A 27,529-nucleotide genomic window follows, 5' to 3' on the forward strand; every position below is an offset into this window, starting at 1 on the left:
GGGCTGTGTTGTCTGCAGTGATCCAGTCTCTGTGCCCAGCATGTCCTCCCTGCTTGCCAGGAAGCCACACTGTGGGCTCTGTCTGGTTAGATGAGTGAATTTCTGGTGCTCAGATCAGAATGGCTTGACACATCTTAGCAGCTTAGAGAATGCAGCTCTTGGGTGCTGATGGGAGACACTCTGAGGACTTGCACTTCCAGGTCCCCAGGGTGCTGGGCAGGGCTCGAGGGCAGGAGACCTGCAGCCCAGCAAGGTGGGGCTTTCCAAAGACCACTTGGAGCCTGTGGGGTGGGAAGGTCTTGGTGTCTGCCTGTAGGTCTTGGCCCAGGCAGACTGTGGCGAGGCTGAATGGGTGGCAGGCTTCCAGCAGAACAGACGGATGGTAATAATGACTTGGCCACTCAGGAGGAAAAAATAGCTCAAGGACAGGATGACGCCAAGGGTTCTGGTCTGGGAGGCTCGTGGGGCTCAGAGGTGAATGTCGAGGGATGAGGGTTCCCACCAAGGAAGTGGGGACATGGGTTGGGGGAGGAAGGGAATGTAGAATGAAAAAGTGGGCAGCCAAGAAAAGGGGAGAGGGACCCAGGCTTCCCCAGAGCTGTGACTGATGGAGAGAGAGAGGTGAGCATGGTGTGTGTGCGGGGGGTCCCACACGTACGGTGCAGGGTTCAAGGCCAACTTCAGGGCCAGTCCGGAAGACGGTGAGCACATGAAACTATTATGAGGGACTCAGTTTTTGCTATTCAAACTGTGCATTCAATTAACTACCTCTCTCTCTCTCTCACTCTCTTTTTAAGGATAGGACAGAGAGAAATTGAGAGGGGAGGGGAGGGGAAGATAGAGAAGGAAAGGGAAAGATAGCCACCTGCAGACCTGCTTCACCATTTGTGAAGCTACCCTCCTATAGGTGGGGAGCTGATGGTTTGAACCTGGATCCTTGCACAGGTACTATGTGCTTAACTCGGTGTGCTACCACCTGACCCTCACCTCTCTCTTCTTTTTTTTTTTTTTTTCCTCCTCCAGGGTTATTTCTGGGCTTGGTGCCTGCACCATGTATCCACCGCTCCTGGAGGCCATTTTTTTCCCCCTTTTGTTGCCCTTGTTGTAGCTTCGTTGTGGCTATTATTATTGCCCTTGTTGACGCAATTCATTGTTGGATAGGACAGAGAGAAATGGAGACAGGAGGGGAAGACAGAGAAGGGGAGAGAAAGATAGACACCTGCAGACCTGCTTCACCGCCTGTGAAGCGACTCCCCTGCAGGTGGGGAGCCGGGGGCTCGAACTGAGATCATTACGCCGGTCCCTGTGCTTTGTGCCACATGCGCTTAACCCACTGCGCCACGGCCTGACCCCCTCTCTCTCTCTTCTTAAGTTTCTTAAAAATATTTTCTTTTGGGGAGTTGGGTGGTAGCACAGTGGGTTAAGTGCAGGTGTCGTGAAGTGCAAGGGCCGGCTTAAGGATCCCGGTTTGAGCCCCCGGGTCCCCACCTGCAGGGGAGTCACTTCCCAGGCGGTGAAGCAGGTCTGCAGGTGTCTGTCTGTCTCTCCCCCTCTCTGTCTTCCCCTCCTCTCTCCATTTCTCTCTGTCCTAACAATGACAGCATCATCATCATCAACGACAATAATAACTACAACAATAAAAAAAAACAGGGGCCGCAAAAGGGAAAAATAAATAGTCAGGCGGTAGCAGCGGGTTAAGTGCAGGTGGCGCAAGGACTGGTGTAAGGATCCCGGTTCAAGCCCCCAGCTCCCCACCTGTAGGGGAGTCACTTCACAAGTGGTCAAGCAGGTCTGCAGGTGTCTCTTTGTCTCCCCCTCTCTATTTCCCCTCCCCTTACAGTTTCTCTCTGTCCTATCATAGAGAAAAAACAAAAGGGACCCCCAGAAACGGTGGATCCGTAGTGCTGGCACCAAGCTCCAGTTACTGGAGAAAAAAAAATTGGGAGCCTCCAGGAGCTGAGCCCGACTCTCATAATTCTATGTCCACTGTTGTTGGCTTAGTTTCTGGAAGTTTCAAATGACCCAGGGGAGACAGAGAGAGGGAAAGAAACAGAGAGACATAACTGCAGCCTTGCTTCGCCACTTATGAAGCTTTCCCCCTGCATGTACAGACCAGGGGCTTGAATCCAGGTCCTTGCTCATTGTAATGTGAGTTCTTAACAATTTCCTTTAGAAATGGAGAATATGGAATACACAAGGACCTGAACCTGGGTTCAAATCTCCACCCCACATCCCCTCTCCACAGGGGGGGAAACCTTCACAAGGAATGAAGCAGTCCTGAAGACTTTTTCTCTACCTCCCCCTTTCCTCTAAATTTCTGTCTGTCTTACCAAATAAAATAAATATGTAAAAGAAAGAAAGAAATGAAGGCTGCAGGACTGGCAAAATAGCTTACTTGGATGGTGCTGTTGCTGTGTTACAAGTGTGAGCCAGGTTTGAACCCAGCCCCCACCACACTGGGGCTTCAGTGCTGTGGTATCTCTCCCCCTCTCTTTCTCTGTCTGAAAAATGTTGTCCTGGAGTGAGAGAAAAAAAAACAGAAAAAGAAACTAAGGATGTACACAAATGAAGAGACACGGGAACACACTCTGGAGATTCTGACTGGGGCCTGGTCAGAGTGACCTCTGGACATCTGTGGTGGGGCAGCTGGCCAGGGGGTGCTGTACACAGCACTGCAGGTGAGGGCTGGGGTGACCTTCTGGGATCCCACGTAGGTACCTACAGAAGAGCCAGTGCTTTGTCCCAGTCACCTGTCTTTGACACGTCTCCCCCTCCCTTGACTGGGAGGGGCTGCAGCAGGGAGGGACTGCAGCCCGCTTTAATTAATTCAATTAATTTCTTTCCAGAGAGCTGCTCAGTTTTGGCTTATGGTGGCTCAGAGTATTGAACCAGGGACATTGGAGTCTCAGGTATGTGCATCTGTATAACCATTATGCTGCCTCCCCTGCCCCACAGCCCACTCTCTCCACTGCAGGGTAGGGTTGAAGAGAGGACTACAGGACTAATTAAATTGGGGGAGGCTTTGCTTTGGGTTAGGCTTTTCTCAAATTAATGATTTAATAGTGGTTTATAAGACAATAGGATTAAAGGTGGGGGAGGTAGCACAATGGTTATGCAAAGAGACTCTCATGCCTGAGGCTCCAAGGTCCCAAGTTCAGCCCCCACACCACCAGCACCCAGAGCTGAGCAGTGCTCTGGGAAAAAAAATCCCACACTGCACCTACCCCCAAAAGTATGTGTCTCCTCAGCCCTGATAATTTCAGTCTTAGAGATGAATTGGCTATTCCTTTAAATTTTATGCCAAATTCATAGTTCTCTATATTATGCAAATGAGAGAAACCCCCCAGGACCTGGCTTTTACCTGTTTACTCAGGGCGGGGAAGGGGATTCACCACAGCTAGGGCTGGCCCTCAGTGAAGCAGTTGTGCAAATAGGACCATCTCAGCTCGTCCTTGGTAAATGGGGCATGTGTGAGAAAGTGATGATTTGGGAGCTGGGGAGGCTGCTCTGTGTGTGGGGGGGGGGAGGGAAGGGGCTATCAGGGGGGTGGCGCTGAGCTGTGAGGAGGGGGATGAGGACTCAGCCCTGGAGAACACCTTGGGGCAAGTGTCTCGATGCAAGGAGATGGCATTAACTGGCCTGTCAAGGGTTGAGAGGAGACCAGTGCAAGATGCACTGTAGGAGCCATGGCGGCAGAGCCTTCAGACTTTACACTGGCCAGGGGGGATGCAGGAGCTGAGAAGTGGGGTGTTCTAGTGGGTGGAAGCTGGCATTCTTGTGCTTCTGGCCAAAGCAGGTCGATGTGTGTGTGCATGCATCACACAGACATACACTGTCACATACAGACAAAGAGACACAGACACACACAGGCACACACAGACACAAGCACACACAGACATAGACACACAGATACACAGACACAGACACACAGGAACACAAGGCACATACACAAACATAGACACAGACACACACAGATATATAAACACAGTCACACACACACAATCACACACAATCACGACCCAGACCTGGGAGAACCCAGATGCCCAAGACAGATGAGTGGCCGAGACAGTCGTGGCCTGTGTACAGAAATGGAATACTACGCGGCTGTTAAAAATGTCGAACTCGACTCCTTTGCTTCATTTTGGCTGGAACTTGCGGGAATCCTGTGAGATGATAAGTGTCCAGTAAGGTGAGAAGGGAGGGAGCTGGGTGCTGGAGCTCAGGAAGCAAGGACAGAAGGGGGACGAGCTGAGGGGTTACGTGGCCAGTGTGGGGTGGCCGCCAAAGCAAAGGAGTCTGGGAGGGGAAGGGGGTGAGGATGGGGGCTTCGAGGTCTTGGGGTGTGATGGAGGGAAGGGCCTCCATGGGGTGGGCTACGATGAGAGGGCACCCATGTGCCAACAGCTGTCCTGTAACCATTAGCCCCAGTAAAGGGATTTGAAGGGAGAAAAAAAAAAAAAAATCCAGGAGCGAGGTGCCCTGGCCCGCAGGCCCCGCAGAGGGCGCCCTCCACAACAGCCCTCCGGGAAACCTCGCGGTTCGCACCCGGGGCCGCCCCCTCGGGGTTGCGCTGAGTCCGCGGCGGCGGCTGAGCTTCCCGGCTGGGGTGGGGATGGGGGTGGGGATGGGGGTGGCGGTGCCCGCCCCGCACGGGTTAAGCCGCCGCCCGCCCTAGAGCCAAAGTGGGTGTTGCAGGAATGCGTCTCCCGTCCCGGGGAGGGGGCCGAGCTGCCCCCCCTGAGCGGGGCGCTGGGGATAAAGGCGGCGTCGGGGGGGGAACCTCTCCACGCCGGCAGTGCCCCTGCCGCCCGGAGCCGCCCGCTCCCGGCAGAGGCGGACACCCCCAACCTCGGACCCGGGACTAGAGCCCAGCCCGCGGGGAGCGGCACCCAGCCCCTGGCCCCGGCCCCCCAGATCCCAGACCCCAGCGGCGCACTCCCGGTTCCAGGAGCCCTAGATCCCAGGCCCCGCGCCCCCCGATCTCGGACCCCCAACCCCGGCCCCGCACCCCGGCCCGCGGGTAGCCGCACCTGGCCCCGCGACCCGCCAGCCATGCGGACGCACCGCGGCCCCTGGAGAAGCCTCCTCCCACTCGCCGTGGTCCTGCTCCTGGGCGCCGGGCAGGTCCAGGGGGACCCGGCCGTGGGGACACCCACCCGGCTGCGGCGCCCCTCAGGCAGCCCGCCTGCAGCCAAGGTGCTCAGCCCGGCCCCGGAGCCCGTGGGGGAGCCCCGGGTACCCCGAGCCCCACCACCTGGCTGGCGACGCGGGGCGCCCGGACAGCGGCCGCTCGCACCTCGGCCCCGCAGCCCGCAGACGCCCGGGGCCGCGCCTCCCAGCGCGACACGAGTCAGGCTCAGTGGGTGAGCTGGGGGTCTCCCTGGGCCCCCGAGGATGGGGGGGAGGGGTCTACCATGAGCCCTGGGACTGGGGAGCTTCCCTGCTCCCTGGGACTTGTGTGTATGTGTATGTGTGGGGGTGGGTCTGCCCTGCGCCCCTGGGCGCTTGAACTGCAGGTGCCGCACCCCAGGCTTCCCGGGGAGGTCTAGGCCCGCCCCCACCCCTGTTCCCAGGTCCCTCTGGCTGGCAAGCATCTACGGGGGTGGGGGGTAGATATGGGGCTGAGGGGAGGATGTTAGCTGGGTGAGTGGGTTTCCAGGGGCGCCGGCTGCGGGGCATGAGTTTTGGGGCCGCAGGCTGACCTGGGACCCCAGGGCCAGGCAGAGGCTGGGGCGCAGTGGACTGGGCAGCTGGTCTGGGGAGACTCCAGTCCGGGTGATATGGCCCCAGGCTCAGTCCTGCCTGGGTCCACAGGTGTCTCAAGAACCTGGGATGCAAAGTCCCAGGCAGGGGACAGGTGGGGGGGGAGCACCCTTCAGGCTGGGGGGACTCTGCCCACCCTCCCGGATACAACTTCCCCAGCTGGGTTTTCCGACACTGCAGAATGAACACTGGCATCCCCATTTTTGCTCCCAAGGACCGGGGGCTTAGCCTGTCCAGCATGTCAGCCCAAGCTCTTCTCCATCCTTTGCTTATACCCCGGAGACCTCCCTCCTGTGTCATTGTACGCCCACCCCCATATCTCTTGGTGTTTGTTTACCTTTTTATGTTTGGGGTCTTGTCTCATCATATCATGTCAGTTTACTGGAAGCTGTTTGATGTCTTGTGTTCTTTGCTGGGTCACCAGCCCCTGGAGCAGTGGGTGCTGTGTCTGTGGCTTGCTCAGTCCCCAGGGGACTAGGCTGAGCTCTGCTGCCTGAGGAAGGTCAGGTGGGAGGCAGGCAAGAGTATTCCCCCCCCACCAAAGTGGGGTGCTAGCCTCACCCACGGATGCTGACGGGCACCTGCTTTGTGGCTGTTCTGTTCTATGCCAGTGAGCACTGTCTGAAGACCTGTATGCAGGGCAGCTCAGCTGCTGAGACTTGAGCTGCAGAAAAGAAATAGTGATGTGCTTTAAAGATTTAATTCTTTCTGAGAGAGAGAGAGAGAGAAAAGGGGCGGGGGGGGGGGGAGAATGAGCAACACACCCCAGAGCCCTGCTCAGCTCTGGCTGTGGTGGTCCTGGGATTGAACCTGGCACCTTGGCCATGAAAGCAGTGCTCTGCCTGCTTCCTGGTATTGAGAGCCAAGCACAGAGGACTGGGGGTACTGAGACTGAAACGTGCAGAGAAGGAGGCCTCAGGGCTCCACAGGTAGTCTGGGGAGGGAGGCAAGAGTGGGGTCCAGAGGTTTGGCACTGCCAGGACTCCGGCTTGTTGTTAGCATAATGGCCAGGCCACAGAGGCGCTTATGCTGTAAGGATGTAGAGCTGAGAGACGGTGATGAGGGGGACAGGTGGTGACAGCAAGGCTGTGATGTGCAAGGCCATGAGGACATAACACCTGCCCACTACAGGTGCACCTCTCCCACAATGCCTCTGTCTCTGGCTTCAGTCACCCCTCCAAGTCAGCTGGGAAGGGGCTGGGTGACATTCTCTTTTGGCTTCCCACCCAGTTGCTTTCTGGCTGAAGCTGCTCCCCTGGCTGAAGGCTCTGTGAAAGGGTTGTGGGCTGCTGGGGTTGAGGACTAAGTGCCGCCTGCTGGTGGGGCCTGGAACTGCACCTTGAGGACGGGATTTTCATCCAAAAGATTTGTGGAAGTTGTCCCATATGCCAGGCAGGGTGCCGGGCCCTGGGGCCACTGCAGTGGCCAGAGCAGACAGTCCCTGTCCTGGTGGGACTTGTGATGTGTATGTGGGGGCTTGGTTATTGGAAACGGTGGAGGTCTGACTAATCGTGTACCAGGCACGGTACTAGGTGACTGGACGGTCAGCCAAAACAGAGACGTTCCCTATACTAAGGAAACACAGTGTCTGGGGGACCTTAAGCCACCGTCTCCTGATTTTCAGTGTTTCTTGAAATAGACTCACATCATACTTTTATGACTGTTGTCACTGGGGCTTCACCATTCCTGGATGTCCACCCCTTCATATAGAAAGAGCACAGAGAGGGAAAGACAGGACAGCACAGCACAGCACCAAAGCTTCCTTCAGTGCTGTGGGGGCTGGACTAGAACCTAGGTCATGCTCCTGGCAGAGCAGTGCAAGTGAGCTATCTTGCCAGTCCCCAGTGTCCCTTTTCTGTAATATTTTCTTCTGTCTTTTCCCCCTCACATTTCATTTCATTTCTTTTTTAAAATTTTTAAATATTTATTTATTTATTCCCTTTTGTTGCCCTTGTTGTTTTACTGTTGTAGTTATTATTGTTGTTATTGGTGTTGTCGTTGTTGGATAGGACAGAGAGAAATGGAGAGAGGAGAGGAAGACAGAGAGGGAGAAAGACAGACACCTGCAGACCTGTTTCACCGCCTGTGAACTGACTCCCCTGCAGGTGGGGAGCCGGGAGCTAGAGGAGATGACATCAGAGATGCATAGAGGCAGGGGTGAGGGGCTGTAGGGGGCTAGTTTGAGCTGGGCACAGTGGCAGTTGGGAGGAAACCAGCAGCTGGCATTTACCTTTCTTGTGCAAGTGTCTGTCCTTGCTGTCTGCCCCCCCCCCCCCGTTGTTAATTTATCTGAGCTCATCTCTAAGCTGGGTTTCTCGTATGCTGTAGTCTTTGGTGTGCTTGGGGTAGCAAAAGAAAGCAACATCTGGTTGGAAGACCTTCTCTACCACTATTTGGGAAACGCTGGATTAAGAGAAACAAAGAAGTGTTAAAATGTATACCATGTGTCAGAGACTGAGTCAGACCCTGGAGTCATAATAAGAAAGAGCCCTTAAGAGGCCCAAAATGGAGACACTTGTAGTCAACACCCCAAGACAACCAGTAATATGTCGTTGTGGCAGTTTGAGAATGGGGAAGGCTGGGTGTATGGAAGTAAAGTCCAGGGAATGTTTCCTACAGAGGAAGGAACACTTGATCTGGAAGCCTGAGAGCAGGCAAAGGATTCCAGTTGCAAAGAAAAGACAAAAGGTTTCCTAGGTAGAGAGTAGCTGAAAAAGAGTATCAGAATGTGACCTTATATGGTACCACTGGGAATGGCCAGCTTTACATCCCTGGCAGACCAATTGTGGATGGTCTTGGAGGACATGGAAGGGTAGTGGGGGCACTTACACTGCACAGGCAGGCAGGTGGGGCCCTGGCTGGCTTTGTGGAGGCCCAGGGACGGCTGCTGTTAGCTATGGCAGGCTAGGTGCATCCCCAGGGGTGGGGTGATGATCACTGGGTGACTGGTTCTCAGCAGTGTCACATGGAAAGCTGTGCTCACATGGCCTCCCAGGAGAATCTCCTGGAAGTCAGAACCAATAGGGTGGGTTGCCCCACTGAGTAAAGTTTTCTTCTTCTCCACATTGAGCCAAAGCCTACTGAATACTGCTGAATTGGTGGGCATCTTTCTGGGTCAGCACCCACTGTACCCAAGACCCCAAGGTTTATTTCTATTAGGAGGGAGGACAGAGCATTACAGCTAGGATTCCAGGTTTATTAGGTCTAAGTCTAGCCACCAAGTACTATTACATATTTTTATTTTGAGTTACATAACTGCCCACCTGCAGGGGGGAAGCTTCATGAGTCAAGTAGTGCTGCAAGTGTCACTCTGTCTCTCCCATTCTATCTCCCCCTTCCTCTCTCAGTTTATCTTTGTCCACCAAACAAGCAAACAAGAATACAATAAATTTACAGGATTCTCAAGTGCCTTCCCCAGACCTGCAGTCTCCCTATAAAAGAGGGCCTGTCTGTCTAGCCAGGTGGTATGTCCCTAAGCTTCTGCCCATGGAGGGGGTTGGGGGGGGGCTCTGTGAATGGTCCTCTTGGAGCCCCTTTGTGCTGATCTCTTTGGGGGACCCCACAGGAGGAATGTCTGCAGGGGACAGTGCTGCCCAGGGTGGACGACAGCAAACAGCACCAACCATTGCATCAAACGTGAGTACCCCCTGCACCCCAGTATGCCTCTAGAGATCCATGGCCCTCTGGGTGCTGAGCCACAGAACCCAGGAGGATCTTAGGGCCTCCAATCAGAAGCAGTTTCTAGAAGACACCTCTTCATATTTGGTGGCTTCCTGCGTCTCCCTGTGCTGGTTCAGCATTGGGGGCCCTCATCTTGGGGTCTCTTTGGCACCCACACAGCCCGGGGCTGCAGACTGGCCTGTCCCCAAGACTCTGCAAGGCACGTTGCTGGGGCCGGGGACACCCTCCTCTTCTCAGAAGTCTGGTGGGCTGCATCTGGTGGCAGGAGGGAAACAGCTGTGCTGGTTCTGTGGGAGCTAGGAGTGAGGCAGGAGCGGCCGGGGGCCCACAGCTGAGCCCCCCATGGTGTCAGGACACCATGACAGTGGCCCGTTCCTGCATAGCACCCTGTGCCAGGACCCGCACTGTCCACAAAGAGGTGATGAGATACAGGCCACATGCACTAGACCACAGGCAGCACAATTCCAATGTCCCTCCCTCTCCCTCCTTTTTTTTTTTGGTTACATGAGTATGATTTCTTTCTTTTTAATTTAAAAAAAAAATTTATTTATTTATTTATTGGATAGAAACAGCCAGAAATCGAGAGGAAGAGCGAGATAGAGAGGGAGTGAGACAGAGAGACACCTGCAGCCCTGCTTCACCACTGTGAAGTTTTCCCCCTGCACGTGGAGACTGGGGGCTTGAACCTGGGTCCTTGCTCACTGTGACATGTGCTTTCAGCCAGCTGCACCACCAGCCGGCCCCGATTTATTTCTTTTAAATTAGCAATTTAGTAATGGTTTACAAGTTTCTAAGAATTGCAGGGATGGGAGCCAGGTGGTGGTGCACATGGTTAAGCACACACGCTATATAATGCACAAAGACCCGGGTTCAAGCCCCTGGTCCCTACTTGCAGGAGGAAAGCTTCATGAGTGGTGAAGTAGAGCTGCAGGTAGCTCTCTGTCTCCCTCTCTACCTCCCTCTCCCTTCTCAGTTTCTCTCTGTCTCTAGCCAATAATAAATTAATAAAATTTAAAAAATAACTTAAAAATTAAAAAGAAGAGAATTGCAGGGATAGAGCTCAACCCTGCACCCACCACCCGGGCTCTGTGTCACCCTCCCCATATCTTCCTTTGCTCTCACAAGACTTAGAGACAAGTCTGGCTACTTTAGCCTCCTCTTCCGTGCCACTTCACGTATCTCAGTTGTCCATGTTTCACAAGTAGGGGAGACTCTCTCATTGTTGTCTTCCGCCTCCTCACTCCATGAAAGCATAATCACTTCCCATTTTCATCCACTTTGTTCTGAAGGATACAGTATCATTTTTTTAATGGACAGAATGGACATCTCACTTTTTTTTTTAGTTCATTTTTTTTTAAATGAGAGAAAGGCCAGAGCAGCACTCCAATACTTATTATTATTATTGTTAAAGATTAATTTCTTTTTTTTTTCCCCTCCAGGGTTATTGCTGGGCTCGGTGCCTGCACCATGAATCTACCGCTCCTGGAGGCCATTTTCTCCCCCCTTTTTGTTGCCCTTGTTGTTGTAGCCTTGTTGTGGTTATTATTATTACCAGTGTTGATGTTGTTCATTGTTGGATAGGACAGAGAGAAATGGAGAGAGGAGGGGAAGACAGAGAGGGGGAGAGAAAGATAGACACCCACAGACCTGCTTCACTGCCTGTGAAGCGACTCCCCTGCAGGTGGGGAGCCGGGGGCTCGAACCGGGATCCTTACGCCAGTCCTTGCGCTTTGCGCCACGTGCGCTTAACCCACTGCGCCACCACCCGACCCCCGATTAATTTCTTTTTTTAAAAATAATTTATTTATTTATGAGAAAGGTAGAGGGAGAAAGAACCAGATATCACTCTGGCACATGTGCTGCCAGGGATTGAACTCAGGACCTCATGCTTGAGAATCCAGTGCTATATCCACTGCACCACCTCCTGGACCACTTAAAGATTAATTTCTTTATGAGACAAAAGAAGAATAGAGAACCCAAACATCCCTCTGGCATATGCGATGCTGGGATTTGAACCCAGGGCTTCACGCTTAAGGCTCCAGTATTAATTCACGGCACCACCTCCCAGGCCCACTCCACCACTAATGATGCTCTATTTGTTCTTGTGTTTCTTGTTTGTATGAGGTGCCAGGGATCAAACCCAGGGCCTTATGAATGCAAGGCCTGCACTCTACCACTCAACTATCTCCCTGGCCCCCCGGACCCCTGTCTTTAACCTCTCCACCCGCTGCCAGGCATCTTGCCTTTCCACTTTCTGTATCTTTGGACCAAGGATGGCTGCAAACGTTGCCGCTGCTCTGAGATTTTTCTAGCTGCCCTTAGGTTCTAGATTCTCTCATATGGTGGCAGCTTTATGTCCATAAACCAGACTATTTGCTAGCTGTTGAGTCTTTGCTCTATGCCCCATACTGTGTCAGATCGCTCTCGCTTCGGGGTGAGCAAACTGAGGCTCAGTTTGGTGAGGAGACATAACCAGGGACACACACTCCATGTGCGGAAGCCAGGGCTGGACCCAGGCAATGTCACCCCAGAATCCCACTTGCTTATCTGTGGGCATTTGCTTCCTTCAAACCCCACTCATGGCTGGAACCTTCTCTATAAATGACAGAAGCTTTAGGGGGTGCAGGGAATCCCTTGATCTTCCTTCTCTGCGCCCCAAGCCCCTCCAGAGCCCTCACCAGCTCCCCAGATCTTTATTCTGCCTGACTGTCATTTCTGGAGCTGCCTCTGTCCTCGGCCCAGTCTCTCTGTAGCCTTCCTGCCTTTCCTGTCTCAAGGGCCAGCCACCAGGGCCTGTTCACTGTGCTGGCCTGCAGGTGGTTATCCTGGCATCAGGACAGACCTTCTGGTGGATGCCTCCACCTCAGGTTCTCCTGCTGTCTCACGAGACGGTACGAGATGTGAATGAGCTAGAGCTGGGTAGGCTTCTGGCTCTGACTCTTTCTCCATCTGATAGTGAGTCTTGCATTTCTCCAGAGAAAGGAACCTAAATCTGCAACCCCCCCTGCCCCCAATCAAGCAGCAAAGCAGACCTGATGACATTTCTGCCTGACTCAGGGGGCCTGAGTGGTGGGAGTCTCAGAGGAGAGGCCCTTTTTGACAGAGCTGAGGAAGGACACTTCATAATTTAAAAGATGGAGACTGTGGGCCTTGGGGAGTGGTGACTTGCTCAAGAATACATGATTTACTAGAGGACTCAAGACCAACCACTCCTTGAGTCATGGATGCCAAGGATGTGGGCAGCCACGGTGTTATGCTAAGCAGAAACCCTGCAGCTGGGGAGATGGCACAGTGGTGATGCAAATCAAACAAAATGCTGCCCCTTCCAAAACAAACAAACAGAAAACACACAACAATCTTTCATATCCGAGGCTCCAGGGTCTCTGGTTTAATCTCTGGCACCACACAACCACGGAAGCCCGAGCTGAGCAGTGCTCTCATCAGAAAGAAACACAAATAAATAAATAAGAGGGCTGGGTGGTGGCTCATCTGATTAAGCACACAGATTACTGTGCACAAGGAGCCAGGTTCAAGCCCCCAGTTCCCACCTGCATGGGGAAGGCTTCACAACTGGTGGAGCAGAACTGCAGGTGTCTCTCTTTTTTTTCTCTCCCCATTCCTCAATTTCTTTGTCCTATCAAATAAAGTAAAGTTTAAAAATAAATAAAAAGAATTATAAATTAATCAATCTAGCTTCAAAACAAAACAAAACAAAACAAAACAAAACAAAACAAAACATCCCCAGGACTCACAAGTTGTGGGACTGGATCCTGAGTATTGATTTTTTATAGTGACACCACTATAGCACTCACTTTTGTTTTTTTTCCTCCAAGGTTATTGCTCTGGCTCTGTGCCTGCACTATGAATTCACTGCTCCTGGAGGCTAGTTTTTTTTCCTTTTGTCTCCCTTGTTATTTATTGTTGTTGTTGTTGTTATTGTTGTTCTTATTACTATCATTGTTGTTGGATAGGACAGAGAGAAATGGAGAGAGGAAGGGGAGACAGAGAGGGGGAGAGAAAGACACTTGCAGACCTGCTTCACTGCTTGTGAAGCGACTCCTCTGCTGGTGGGGAGCTGGGGGCTCGAACTGGGATCCTTACGATGGTCCTTGCGCATTGGGCCATGTGTGATTACCCGGCTGCGGTATTGCCTGCCCCCCAGATCTTTTTTAAAAATGTGTTTACAGGCTTATGTGTTTATTTACTCGGGTGCAGCAGGTGGACAGGACAGCACCTCCTTCTGGTGCTGAAGATCAGACTCTGGGCCTCATGCCTGCAAGTGCTCCTTGGGCCAGTTTCCCACCCAAATGACTCCAGTTGGGCTCAGCCCTCTGAGTGGGACTGGGGGTTGACCACAGGAAGGTCTGCTTGGGGACTCTTCCTCCTCAGATACGAATATTGCCAGGAATGCAGATTCTGACCCACCGAGTCTCACCCACCGAGTCGCTGATTTGGTGCTTCTGACAGGCTTTCAGGGGCTGGGAGTGCTGTGGGTCTGGGGGCCCCCTCTGAGCAGCAGGACCTTGGGGTGGGGTGGGGCTCTCTGGGAAGGGGAGGATTGTGGAAGCAGTTTGGAGTGAGGCTGGAGCCAGGTGGCTCTCAACTGTGTCCCAGCCCTCCAGCCCTGGAGGTTCTGCTCCCTAACTTCCTCTGATATTCCAGAATCAATCTCTGGTCTAGTGGAGTTTCAACACTGGAAACTCAAAGCTGGGTGACTCTGTAGATGGTCAGAACTCATGTGTGTGTGTGTGTGTGTGTGTATCACCAGTATCTCCCCCACCCTGGGGGTCTTCAGCCCTGCTCTCCCCACTCCTACGCCCCCCATCTTTGTGTTGAGGGCAGTCCGGGAGGAAGAGAGTCAGTCTTTCCTGTCCCCTGAAAGTTGGCATGCCTGCTGGGTCCTGTGCTGTTGCTAAAATAGGTCTAAGGAGAGCCACGTGGGCAGTGGGGTGTGGCCCCCTACATGGCTGGCCCCAGTCGACTAGAATGTGGGGCTCTTGGCTCCACATATAGTCAGCTGTCTCTCCTGCCCCCTGCACTCCACCCCACCCCCCGAGCTGTCCTCCTGGCTGGAGTGGAGACGGCTGCGCCAGGGAACACTTGAAATCTGTCCTCACAGCTCCACACATGTGGGCTGCCTCTTCCTCCAGCTGTAGAGAGAGGCTGACAGTCCCCCCTTCCCTTTCCCTCCTCCAGCCCAGTCCCAGAGCCATGCTGAGACTCAGTCTTTCCCTGATGGCTCCCTGGTCCCACCTGCTGGGAGGGCCCTGGGCTCCCAGACTCCAGAGCTCCCCTCATCTCTTCCCAGCTCATGGAACACTAGTAACACATCAGTCTCCTTCATCCCTTCTGGATTGCAGGGCCTCTGGACCATGCCCCTCCCCCAGTCTGCAGACAGGCTTCTCCCTCTTCCTGTCAGATCTCCCCAGACTAGTGCAGCCCAGAACAAATATGCACAGAAGTTTTGGGGAGGCTTCTGAAGGCTCACACTGGGTGAGAGGATTTGGAGCACCCTGAATTATTGCTCACTGCCATCCTGGACACCCAGGGGCTGGGGCTGCTCTGGGGAGGGCAGAGGGAGGGCCTGGCTGTTGGAGAGGGAGCCTATGGATCCAGATGCCTGTACCCCAACCCAAGCAGTGAGGTCAAGGTGCAGAGCCTGTGCTTAGACTCGGGGTGGGTGAGCAACATAGTGGCACTGCAGAAAGACTTACATGCCTGAGGTTCCAAAGCCAGAGCTGAACAGTGCTCCAAGTTTAAAAAGAGAAATCAGCACACACACACACACACACACACACACACACACACACACACACACACACACACACACACACACACACACCTGGTGCCTTGGGTTTGAGTCTCTGCTGTATCTTTTGTCTAGTGACTGACCTTCAGCCCCTGAGCCTGCCTATAAGTGGATGCAGCTCAGCTAGAGATGTTTTTTGAGGATTACTAGTAGCTTTAACTCTGAGGTCAGCTACTTCCTGTTGCCTAGGGCAATCCTTGCAACAGTCCCCTGGCTAGGCTTGAGCTCTATCTCCATTTAGGACAAGCTTAGCCATTAGCCCATTTGCTGCTGATGTTTGGCTGTGAATCCTTGTAGCCAGACTCCAGAGTCCCAGGGCTCAGTGATACTCCCAGTAGGAGCCCATGTGTGTTCACCGGCCTGTGGCGAGTCCAGCTGTGACTTCAAGGCTGACCTGGGAACTGAGCTAAGGGCCCAGGCTGCAAGGCCAGCTCCCTGGTCAGCGGTCCTGAGCAAGCTGCTTCAGTTCTCCATGCTTGGGTTTCTCTAGCGTTGTGGCAGGGAAGGCATGAGATAATGGAGGTCAAACATTCAGCCAAGGCCCGGCAGATCCTGTGTACTCTGAACTCAGTTGGCCCTGACTCTGCAGGTAGGAGTTGAGGAGAGTGCTCCCAGAGACTAGGTAGCAGCTGAGGACACCCTACACCCTGGATCATACCAGGTGTTCCCCGACTTGGGAGGCCTGTTGGGGGACCTGTTGGGAGACCTGCTGGGGAGCCTGCTGGGGGCCTGCTGGGGCCCTCTTGGGAAGAGCATCAGAGCAGACATGGGACTGAGGGCTCCCATGACTGGTCAGGCACTGCTCCTGGGCCATCCCTCAAGGAGTAGCAGAGACTTAGCTGACCAGAGGGTGCCAGCCTGGCAGGAAGCACTATTCCTTTCCCACCTCATGTCTGCAGGAGCAACTTGGCTCTTCTAGTGAGCAGGTGCCAAGCCCTGGGCTCTTTGCTCAAGGAGTGGAGAGGATGCTCTTGCCCAGGGCTGTCAGGAGCTGGCGCTATCCTTGGTGCAGCCTGCTGACTGGCCCTCTGGCACAGGGACCATGCTTATCAGAGCACTGGGGATGATCACACGTGACCTGGGGGCTTTCCTTCTCTCAGTTGCCTCTGTCTGCTTGTCTGACTTCTCCTTTTCTGCCTAGTATTTTTTAAAAACATTTTCCCCCTTTCTTTTTATTGAACAGGACAGAGAGAAATTGAGAGGGGAGGGAGGGATAAATACACAGGGAGGGAGACAGAGAGACACCTGTAGATCTGCTTCACCACTCTGGAAGTGTCCTCCTTGTAGGTAGGAAGCGGGGGCTTGAACCAGGTTCTTACACAAGGTGATATGTGGCTTAATCTGGTGTGCCACCACTCAGCCTTCCTGCCCAGTAATTTTTCTTGGGGTGGAGGGAAAGGGAGGGAGAGATATCACAGCACTAAAGCTTCCCTCAAAGCTTCCTTTAAAGCCCAGCGAGGGTGGGACTTGAACCTGGGCTGTGCACATGGCAAAGCAATGAACTATCTCACTGACCCTCTGCCCAACATCATATTGTTGGAGTGCTCCAGGACACTCCCTGGGTATTCCCAAACCTCTCCCCTGCCCACAGAGGGGGGTCCTGGGAGCCCAGCCAAGCACAAGTCCCCCACCCCCTTTACTGTGTCCCATCCCAACAGGCTGCAGCCATGGCAGAGATGGTGCTTAGTGCCTGGTGCCAGGCAGAGTGTTTCTGTCCCTTCACCCTGGCTTAGCCCTCATGTCTCCTCTACCTAACCACTGAGCAGTGCATCCCCAGCACTGGGCCCAGAGTCACCCTCTTTTCTCTCTGCTGCACCACTCCTGAAATCATCTAGTGCCTTCCCAGGGATGTAAAGGTTGTCTCTGAGCTGACTCTGCTCACATGTGCTTATATATTCAGCCAGACCTCTCCTCTCCTCTATAGGCTCTCTCCTGATGTTTATTTCATCGGTTTATTTATGTATTCTATTTTTTAGTGGGAGAGGACAGAGAGAAATTGAGAAAAGAAGGGGAGATAGAGAGAGGGACACCTGCAGACATACTTTACCACTCGTGAAGCATCTCCCCTGCAGGTGGGAAGTGGGGGGCTTGAACCTGAGTCCCTGTACATAGTAACATTAGCACTTAACTGGGTGTGCCACTGCCCGTCTCCCATATTTATTATTATTATCATATATATTTTACCGTAATACTATTCAGCTCTGGATTCGGGGGTTCTGGGGTTTGAACCTTTTGCAGAACAATTATGCTGTCTCCCTCCCCTCTCTGCTCTTGATACTTCCCAGACATCCCAGCTCCAGCTTTCCAGAAGGAGGAGGTGTTGATCCAACACCCCCTCCCCCCATTCCAAGGCCTCCCCACCCACCTGACTGTTCAAGCCAGTCACCCAGGGGCCCTATGGGACTCCTGCTCTCTGGCTTTAGTTTTCATCCTTCACTGGGACTGGTTAGTTTTATTCCTATCTCTGCTTCCTATACCTGTCTTTCCCTGCTTCTGTTATTTCTCTGGCTTAGAGTGCCAGTGTGCTGGCAGCTCCTCCCCGCCACAGCCCCCCACTCCCCTTCAGAGTCACCATAAACAGATGAGAACATACCCTGAAGCCATGGTCCTGCCTGGCTCTCCAGCCCCCTCTCTTAGCACTCGGGTTGGTGGAGGCTCCAGCCTGAGTTCTGGAATGTGCCGCCTGCCCAGGCCTGTGGTCCACGCTGCCCTCCTGGCTTTCTCAGGTTCCCGTCATCTCCCCAGTCTCCCTCCCAGGCCCTCCTGCTCTGCCCTGAGGGGCCCCTTCTCTGCCTCGATGCTCAGCTCCCGAGCCCCACTGTTGTGTCTCCGAGGCTCAGGACCTGGAGTCTGTCTCTCTGTCTGTCTGTCTTCTGGAGTCAGAAGCTTCACAGAGAAATAGACCCTGTGTGCTTGGCCTGGGTCCCAGGCCTAGTGCAGATGCAGTGGGCACTTGACAGTGAGGAGGACACAGTGGGTCTCAGAGAAGACACTGTCCCGAGGCTACAAGGTCCGTGGTCCCCTCCCAGGACCTGCAGTGGGTTCGGTGCTGTTCTTGAGAGACTCCCTGTCGGCCTCAGCACCACCTTCCTTGCCCATGAGCAGCTCTGTTTGCACAATGCTGGCTCCCAGGCTAGTTCCTCTTGGGGCTGCGGGGCTGGGTACATCAAGGTTGCTTCTCCTCTGTGCGGTCAGGAGCCAGAAGCAAACCCAGGCTTCAGCCCTGGGCGCTGAGCCCTGCCATGGTCACCTCCTCAGGCTTGCTTATTGGAGCTAGTGGGTGGGAAAGGCCCCCAGGAGCGATGGATTTGTAGTTTAGGCACTGAGGCCCCAACCCCCCCCCCAAAAAAAAAAAGAAAGAGAGACACCTACAGCCCTGCTTCACTGTGAAGCTTCTTCTGCAGGTGGGGACTTGGGGCTTGAACCAAGATCCTTATGCATGGTGACATGTGCACTTAACCAGGTGCGAATGCTCCCCCCCTCTCCTATCTATCTCTCTCTATCTCTCTTTCTCTTTTGATAGAAATATAAAGGTAGGAAGAGAGAAAAAGAGAGAGAGAGAGAGAGAGAGAGAGAAAGAGAGGGGGAGAGTGAGACCCCACAGAACCAAAGCTTTCTCCAGCGCACTGGGGCCAGGCTCGAACCTACATGACAGAGCAGCACACTGTCTAAGTGAGCCATTTCGCTGGTCCTGACTCCACACTTTGTGACAGTTTTCTTCTCTACTCACCTGCAAGCTTCAGGTGGGCAAAGACTGTCCCCAGTGCCTGACACACAGTAGGGGTCCAGCAAATGTCTGAGTGAGTAATGGGTGGAGGAGACGTTGGGTTAAAGTGTCCTGTAGCAGCCTGGCTCCGATCTCCCAGGCCCCTGCTTGTTCCTGGGTGAGGTGCAGGTACTGAAGGCAACAGAGAGAGAAGCAATGGCCCCGGCAGCTGACACTGTCACTCAGCACTTGCTGAAGGCAGAGGACCAATTCTGGGCCCACTTTGTATCCAGCAATGTGGAGGTCATATCCTGCTAGACTTGGAGTTCTGCTATGGGCTGAGGAGGGTGGGGGTCTGAGAGAAGAGGGAGGAGAGGAGAGGCAGTCGTAGGGAGAAAGACTTAGAGAGAGACACTTTGCGTCTCCAGCCTCCTCAGACCACCCCTGTGTCCACCTGAGGTCATGGTCACATGACAAGCAAAGTAAAACTAATGAACATCTGAAACAACTTGACTTTCAGGCCAATGTGGACTCCTTTGTTGTAAAAGCCACATTCAGTGTTAGCTGAGCACCTACTGTGTGAATCTCTGTTCCAACTGAGGAGGGAACTCAGCAAAGGCCCACTGGCACAAGACTCCTGAGAAAACAATGGACTTTGGGCCCACAACATTTTGGGGTGTGGGAAAGTCATGATGTGTTTTTCTAGCTACAAGAGTGTCATGAGTTTTCTGAAAACCCAGTAGCTCACTTGGACAGTGTGCTGCCTGGCCACGTACAAAATCCAGGTTCGAGCCCAAACCCCAGTGCATTCAAGGGTCTTTGGTGCTGTGACTGCTCTCTGTCTCTCCCTGTTGAGAAAACAAACAGGTCAAGTGCATGAACCTGAGTCTGAGAGGGAGGGTTTTTGATTTGTTTGTGGATACTGTTCTGAAAGAATCACGAAAGACTCCGTGGGTCAGGTGTGCAGACTGTCTGAGACTTGATTCCAAAGAGGTGAGGTGGCGAGTGTGCAGACACAGAGCAGAGGGGAAGGTAGCTCAGTGCAGTCCCCCGAGGGTCACGGCATCTTCCTCACCTCCTTGGCCTGATTTAGCTCTGCCCGAATCCCATCCAGAGCCAGCTTCTTCCAGGTCTAGCTCACTTCCTGGTGAGCTCGTAAAAACTGTCTCCTCTACTTTCCACGGTGCTCCCTCAGAATGCTTCCCTCCTCATAGGGGAAATGTTTGAGGAGCAAAACGAAAGCTAGAGTCCCAGGTAGCCCTGGTGGGGCTGAGGTTCAGGGCCCCCTTGCCCTGCTCTTCCCCTCCCAGCAGTGTCCTGACTCTGCAGAAAGGGACAGGGACCATTGCACACCCCTGTTGTGGGGTCTCTCTCTGGGTATCCTAAGGTGAAGCCCCCCTCGTCTGTGGTGGAGGGGAGAGCTGCCAGAGGAGCCTTCTGAGGCCTTGGTTACTTCCTTCCTGCTGGACCCAGCAGCTGGCGCCTTCTGGGGGAGCCCTGCCCTCATGGCCCTGCTGTCCCCTCAGCTGTGTGCCAGCCGCCTTGCCAGAACCGGGGCTCCTGCAGCCGCCCCCAGCTCTGCGTGTGCCGCTCAGGCTTCCGAGGAGCCCACTGTGAGGAGGTCATCCCCGAGGAGGAGTTTGACCCCAAGAATGCCAGGCCTGGACCCCGTCGCTCAGCCGAGGACCTGCCCAGCCTGCACAGGAGCAGCGCTGCCCGAGGGAACAGTGGGCTCAGGACACAGCCCCCTGCAGCCCGGCCGCTGACCAGGTAGGTGCTCTTCCTGGACCCTGGGCGTGGGCTCTTTCTGGAGCGGCCCCTTCCTATGGCCTTTGGGCAGACCTGGGTGGGGAAGGCCGCTTTGTGCTCCTTTCCCTTCTGCTGGCCCAGCAGAGGTGTGAGCAGGGGAGCAGGCGAGCAGGCATGGGGCCTGGTGTAACCTCTGCAAGGCTGCTGATGGGGATGTGTGTGTGTGGGGGGCAACCTTCAGATCCCGGAGGAAGCCAAGGAAGCCATAGCTATGGGACCCGTCTACCATGTTTTGAATCCTGGCACTGCACTTCCTGGCACTGTGACCCTGAGCAAGTTACTTTTCTTTTTTTAATTAAAAAAAATGATCTTTCTTGGGGACCAAGTGGTAGCACAGTGGGTTGAGCGCATATGGTGTGAAGTGCGAGGACCCACACAGCTCCTCACCTGCCCCCGGCTCCCCACCTGCAGGAAGTTGCTTCACAGGCGGTGAAGCAGGTCTGCAGGTGTCTGTCTTTCTCTCCCCCCTCTGTCTTCCCCTCCTCTCTCGATTTCCCTCTGTCCTATCCAACAACAACAACATTAGCAATGACAACAATAACAACAACAAGGGCAACAAAATGGAGAAAATGGCCTCCAGGAGCAGTGGATTTGTAGTCCAGGCACCAAGCCCCAGCGATAACCCAGGAGGCAGAAAAAGAAAAAAAACTTTATTTACTTGTTGGATAGAGACAGTCAGAAATTTAGAAGGAAGAGGGAGATAGAGAGGGAGAGAGACAGAGAGACACCTGCAGCACTGCTTCACCACTTGCAAAGCTTTCCCCCTGCTGGTGGGGACTGGGGGCTCAAACCTGGGTCATTGCACACTGTAACATGTGTGCTTGTGGTCCGGGAGGTGGCGCAGTGGATAAAGCTTTGGACTCTCAGGCATGAGTTCCTGAGTTCAAACCCCGGCTGCACATGTACCAGAGTGATATCTGGCTCTTTCTCTCTCCTCCTATGTTTCTCATTAATAAATAAGTCAAATCTAAAAAAAAGAGGTTATTTAAAAAAAGAAACGTGTGCTCAACTAGGTGCACCACCACCCCACCCCACAAGTCACTTTTAAAATTTTATTTATTCAAAATTGTATAGGGCAGAGGGGAAGGTGAGCTAGAGAAGGCAGAAAACAGAGACGAGTACAGACCTGGTTCACTGCTTATGAAGCTTCTCCCTGCAGGTGGGGACTGGGGGCTTGAACCCGGGTCCTTGTGCGTGAGTGCAGGAGCCTATCCTTTTTTTCCTTGAACACGCCCCTGGCACCTTGACACTGCCCAGGAGCCTGACCAGCATCAGCTGGATGAATACACAAAGAAGGCTGTGGGGCCAGGTGGGGGAGCACCGGTAGAACGCACACACATTCCCAAGTCCAAGGCTCTGGGTTTAAGCCCCTGGTCCCCACCTGCAGGGGGGAAGCTTTACGAGTGGTGAAGCAGGGCTGCAGGTATGTCTCTGTCTCTCTCTGCATCTCACCCTCTCCTCTCAATTTCTCTCTGTCCAATCAAAATTAAAAAAAGATAAGTAAATAGGCTAAGAAAGTGGGGATAGGAGGAATCCTGGAGTGGCCCCCAGGAGAGGCTGTGTGTGTGTGAGAAGGGGGTGCCAGGTATGGGTGAACTCTCTTCCACTTCATGGGCTCCCTTGCCACTGGCTCCTGGGATTTTCTGAGAGCGGAAGCTTCAGGGCCTCTGTGGCCTAGACTCTGGGGATGTCGGAGTGACCGCTGCAGGCCCAGCTGTGTTTTGCTTCTAGAAGCCAAGTCACTCTTGCTGGCTGGTGTCAGATGCTTCCTGTGAGCATAGCCAGGCTTCCCAGGCCACTGTTGGCTTCTATCCCGACAGCAGCTTGGACAGGCCCACAGTGTCCAGCAGACACAGTGACATTGCGGGATGTTCTGGGAGCTGGAGGAGGACTCAGGATGTCTGAGGAGGGGGATTCTGGAAGGATGGGCTTAGGAAAGGCCTGGACAGAGGCTGAGAGCCTCGTGTCTCGACAGGAGGGCGACAGGCAGCTCTCTCCAGAGCCAGGCGTGGATGGCGGATGCTGTTGTCTGGCCACAGCCTGGGTTCTGCAGGGGCCTGGAGACTCTCTGCTTAAACTGGCACCATCTGGGTAGAGGGCCAGGCAGCTGTGGAGGGGTAGGGCCTCTGAGATTAGGGAACTGGTTTCCTAGGGACTGACTCTGACTGCTGCTAAGTCCACATGAACACCTGTGTCACAGACTTGGTGAGGCTGGTGCTATACTGTCGATGGGCCACATCTTGACCAGGGATTGGACCTGAGTTGGAGATGAGACTCAAACATTCCTGAGCTCCAGCCCTGGACTTTCCCTGCCACTGACTGCATGAGATCAGGCCATTGTCCCCACCTCTCTGGAGTCAGTAGGCTACTCCAGTTTGGCTGCAGAGATGCTTAAAGGAGACCACCATTTTTTTGTGACTAGTGATTTAATAACGATTAACAAGATTGTAAGATAACAGGGGTACAATTCCATATAATTCCCACCACCAGAGTTCCGTATTTCATTCCTTTTATTGGAAACTTCCCTATTCTTTATCCCTCTGGGAGTATGGACCAAAATTCTTTATGGGGTACAGAAGGTGGGAGGTCTGGCTTCTGTAATTGCTTCTCCACTGGACATGGGTGTTGGCAGGCAGATCCACATCCCCAGCCTATTTCTGTCTTTCCCTAGTGGTGCAGGGCTCTTGAGAGGTGAGGTTCCAGGACACATTGGTGAGGTCATCTGCCCAGGCAAGTCAGATTGGTGTCATGGTAGCACCCACAACTTGGTGGCTAAAAAGCGATAAGATATAAAGCAAGGCAAACCATCATTCAGTGGGGATGAAATGACACCAGCTCCCAGTAGTGAGTCAGCCGGCTGGCTCTCTTCACTGCATGGATGAGGATGAAAGAAATCAAATGAGTGTGTGTGTGTGTGTGTGTGTGTGTGTGTGTCTTTCCTATAACAGCCATAGTCACTGGATTTAGGACCCCTCCTAAACCAATATAACTTCATCTAAACCTAATTACATCTGCAAGGTTCTATATTTCCAAGTCTAGTCAAACTCACAGACTCAGTTTTAAGTCTTCAGTGCACTTTTTTTTTGGGAGGGGGGGAGGGAGGCACACAATTCAGACCATACCAGACCCACTTCTGTCTTCTCAGGTGCATGGCCCTTCCCCTCAGAGGGCCTTCTGTGTCCATCTTAGACATTCTCCACCCCACCCAGCTGTTTTCTTCATAGCACTAACATCTTACCAGCGCTGATTTCTTTCTGTTTTTTTTTTTTAAATTTTATTATCTTTATTTATTTATTGGATAGACACAGTCAGAAGTCAAGAGGGAAAGGGGAGATAGAGAGGAAGAGAGACAGAGAGACAGCTGCAGCCTCGTGAATCTTTCCCCCTGTAGGTGGGAGCTGGGGTCTCAAACCTGGGTCCTTGTGCATTGTAACATGTGCACTCAATCAGGTGTACCACCACATGCCACCCCCTCCCAGTGCTGACTTCTTTGTTCATTTAATTTATTGTTTTTCTCACTCCAGTACAATGTCAGGAAGAAAGGATCTTTGACCTTGAAGAAAATTGATTTATCAGTGAGATGAGGGAGGAAGAACCATAGTATCACTCTGGCACAAGCTATGACCACACTCGGGACTCCACCCTTCTGTTTTATCCATTGTGTCACCTCCTGAGCCACAGTTGCTGATCTGTTTCCAGTGTCCTGAATCAGACACAGCTCCAGGGAGAGACAGCAGAAGGCTGTGTGTCAGGGAGCCTGGGGCTTTGGAGTCAGGCAGAATTTCAGCCCCAGGACCCTTCAAAATGCATAATGAGAGTCACATCATCTCATCAAAAGCTCAGTTTATTTGACGCTGAACTAAGAAATCTAAAGTAACTCTTCTTGGGGAGACAGTTACGAAATCCCACTGAAATAACCATGTGGGATTATAGCTGGTGTGTCTGGATGCATTGGGTCCATAGATGGGAAAGTTCTTGCTTGATCTTCTTGCTCCCCATCGGCGTGGTACCCCGCTGCCAGGAGGGACTCTTCCCCTCACTGTCTGGGCCTGCAGAGAGGACTAGAGATGGGCCAAGACTGGCAGCTGAATTGTGGTCTCACAGGAGTCTAGTGCAGGGCTGCAGCCAATGCAATGGGGGAACCTTCCAGTTTCTCTCTCCTCTGGACTTGAGAAGCAAACTCCTTCTCTGGGTTGTGGGCTTGGAAAAGGGAGGACCCTGCAAGGAATAGTGTTCTAGGAGAGGTCTGTCACCCCAGTCTCTGTGACAGGTACCCTGCGAATTGTGCAGTGCACAGCCTGTGCAGCTGTGGGAGGCGACCCTAGTCCTGATTCCTCCAATTTCACAGAGCAGGATGCTCTGCTGAAGTCCTTTTCAGATGTTTTTCATGACAAGCTCTGCCCTCCTCTTCCCTCTCCTTGTCCTTCCTCAGCAGACCCACCAGCTCAGTCCTATGCAGGGAGCAGATGCTGCACACAAGCCTTTCAGTGCATGGTTTTGAGCCCACTTAGGTGGAGGCAAGCACCCCAGAGCAGGGCAGGGACTCTCCATTGCCTAGCAGGGCTGACTCCATCCTGACCCTGCTGGTCTGGAGCTGTGGCTAAAGGGTGCATGTTTGGGTCGAGGTTGGGTGGACTAGAGATATGGCTAGGCTGATTTTCCATTTCACAACGGGGCAGTGGTGAGGGCATGGTTAGAGGTGAGGCTTCAGTGTGGTAGCTGGCTAAGCTTTCAGCCTTGGGGCTGTGCTCAGGTTTGATCTAGCTCTGATCATGCTAGAGTAGGGTTTAGGATTGTGGCTTACTTGACCATATTTGATCAGTCCCATTGTGTTGGAAGTATCTCTGTTTTAGTACTGAGGGTAGAAACTCTGGGTGGCGAAAACACAAGTTGACAGCCAGACCTCCCTTTCATCTGGTTCTGCTGTTATCAGCTGTCTGATGCTCTGTGGGTGTCTTTCCTCCAGGAGTCTCTATGTGGAAACATAATATTAATACTGGCCACACTGGACTGTGATCAGAACAAGATAAGACAATGGGGAAAGTGCTAAGTCACACATCCAGGTGCTCAGTGCTGCACAGTGGATGCCTTTCACCATCTGTATCAGTCAGGGCTATCTGGAAACAGAAGGCACACACTCTGGGAACTTTGACAAAGGCTTTCTTTGCAAAGACATGGAAAGGCAGGAAACAGAAGAAGGTGGTGGAGTGCATGGGAGGAGCTGGGGCCTAGTCCTACAGGCTGAAGGGGCTGGGGACCAGCAGTTACTGGCTGTACCTTAAGATAGGGGCTGAGGCCTCTAGCAGCAAAGGAACATGGTCACAGATCACCTGCTGAGCCCATCAGGAGGGAGCTGGAGTTTGATGAACAATCCCTCTACTCTCTTCCCTCCTGGGCTGAACAGGATTGGAAGGCAGAGGGCAGAAGAGCAGCAAACAGAAAGTCTTCAGCCTATGTCACTTTCTATTGCTTAGTGCAGGGACATTTTCTGCTATTACCTTTTCTAGTATGCTTTCTTTTTCCACTCTTTCTTCCTCTGGCAAACCAGTGATGAGTGTAGTACCTCTTTTGAGGTCATCCCATATATCTGTTGTTTTTAATGTGTCTTAATCTCTTCTTCAGTTCTCTTACTTTATTAGTCTTCTGTAATTCATCTTCAGTCTTGCTAATTATGTTTTATGCCTCAGTTGTTCTGCTTTTACTTCCATCAGCTCCATTCCTTAGCTCAGTTATTTCATCATCATACAGAAAAAAATAAAAAAGGAAGTCTCCAGCACATTAATATAATAGGTCCTTAAGTGATTCTGTGAGGAGGCTGTTCCTGATGCTCTCACTCCACAAAGGGAAGTGATGGAGGGAAGGATGATTCCTGCTTAAAACTCTGGAGGGCAGATTTGCTGGCATTTTCCCTGAGAGCCTATAGAGCAGGTGAATTGTGACAAGTATAGGGCAGCAGGCTTCCTCCAGAGAAGCCACAGACCTGGTAAGCACTCAAGGCAGCAATCCCTGAGGTGTGATGTGGTGGAAAAAGCTTGTTGGGATCCTTGAAACGTTCATACATGCAGTTCCAGCATGATATTTACAAGAAGGTAACAATAAACTTTTCAAACTTGTAACTGTTTTCACAGCATTTAACTCACTTAAAATCTTTATGGCCTTTGTTTGAGAGAAACAGGTTAGGGAGAGATGAAGCAAGAAGGAAACAGTCAACATTCTCTCCCAGAAACCTTGGAGGAAAGAGCAAGTTCAATCTCAACGAGGTGCTTTGTGCCAGACTCTGGTTGTTCAGTGATTGTCATCTCATATGGGAGAGAGAGAGAGAGGGAGAGAGAGAGAGAGGGAGAGAGAGAGAGAGAGGGAGAGAGAGAGAGAGAGAGAGGAATAGAGACAGAAACAGGCATGAGTGGAAGAATGTGTTGAGAGAACTTGCCTCAAAAATCACGAGTTTTCCCAGGCTTGGAGAATTCTCCTTTTATCTCCAAGGTCTTCAAATGCATATCATGTTCCACTCTTTGCCCATGATGTAGAGGAATTTCTGATTTATGAGTCCAGTAGTTTTTCCCAGTTGAACAACCTTTAAATCTGACATCAGTTAATGAATTTGACATTCAGACAAGACACAGTGTCTGTCAGACAAGACACAGTGTCTCAGGTGAAAAGTGCTTTACCCAAATCAAGAGCTGTTAAGATAGTAGTAATAGAAAGGGACTCTGAAACTCTACTTGTTTTCACATATGGAACAAACTGAACCAATGTCTCAG

The 27,529-nt window shown here is 52.7% G+C and overlaps 1 protein-coding gene across 1 annotated transcript in view; it reads left to right on the top strand.

Moving 5' to 3' along the window:
* The first annotated feature begins 4,463 nt into the window (after positions 1-4,463).
* LTBP2 (latent transforming growth factor beta binding protein 2) overlaps positions 4,464-27,529 on the top strand; it is a 73,976-nt gene continuing 50,910 nt past the window's right edge. The window contains exons 1-3 of the mRNA XM_060181304.1: positions 4,464-5,363; positions 9,329-9,399; positions 20,486-20,729. Coding sequence (XP_060037287.1) covers positions 5,053-5,363; positions 9,329-9,399; positions 20,486-20,729 — 626 coding nt within the window. The 5' untranslated portion in view covers positions 4,464-5,052. The remainder of the gene's footprint in view (positions 5,364-9,328; positions 9,400-20,485; positions 20,730-27,529) is intronic.

Source organism: Erinaceus europaeus, chromosome 22, assembly GCF_950295315.1.
Source record: "Erinaceus europaeus chromosome 22, mEriEur2.1, whole genome shotgun sequence".
Lineage (NCBI taxonomy): Eukaryota > Metazoa > Chordata > Mammalia > Eulipotyphla > Erinaceidae > Erinaceus > Erinaceus europaeus.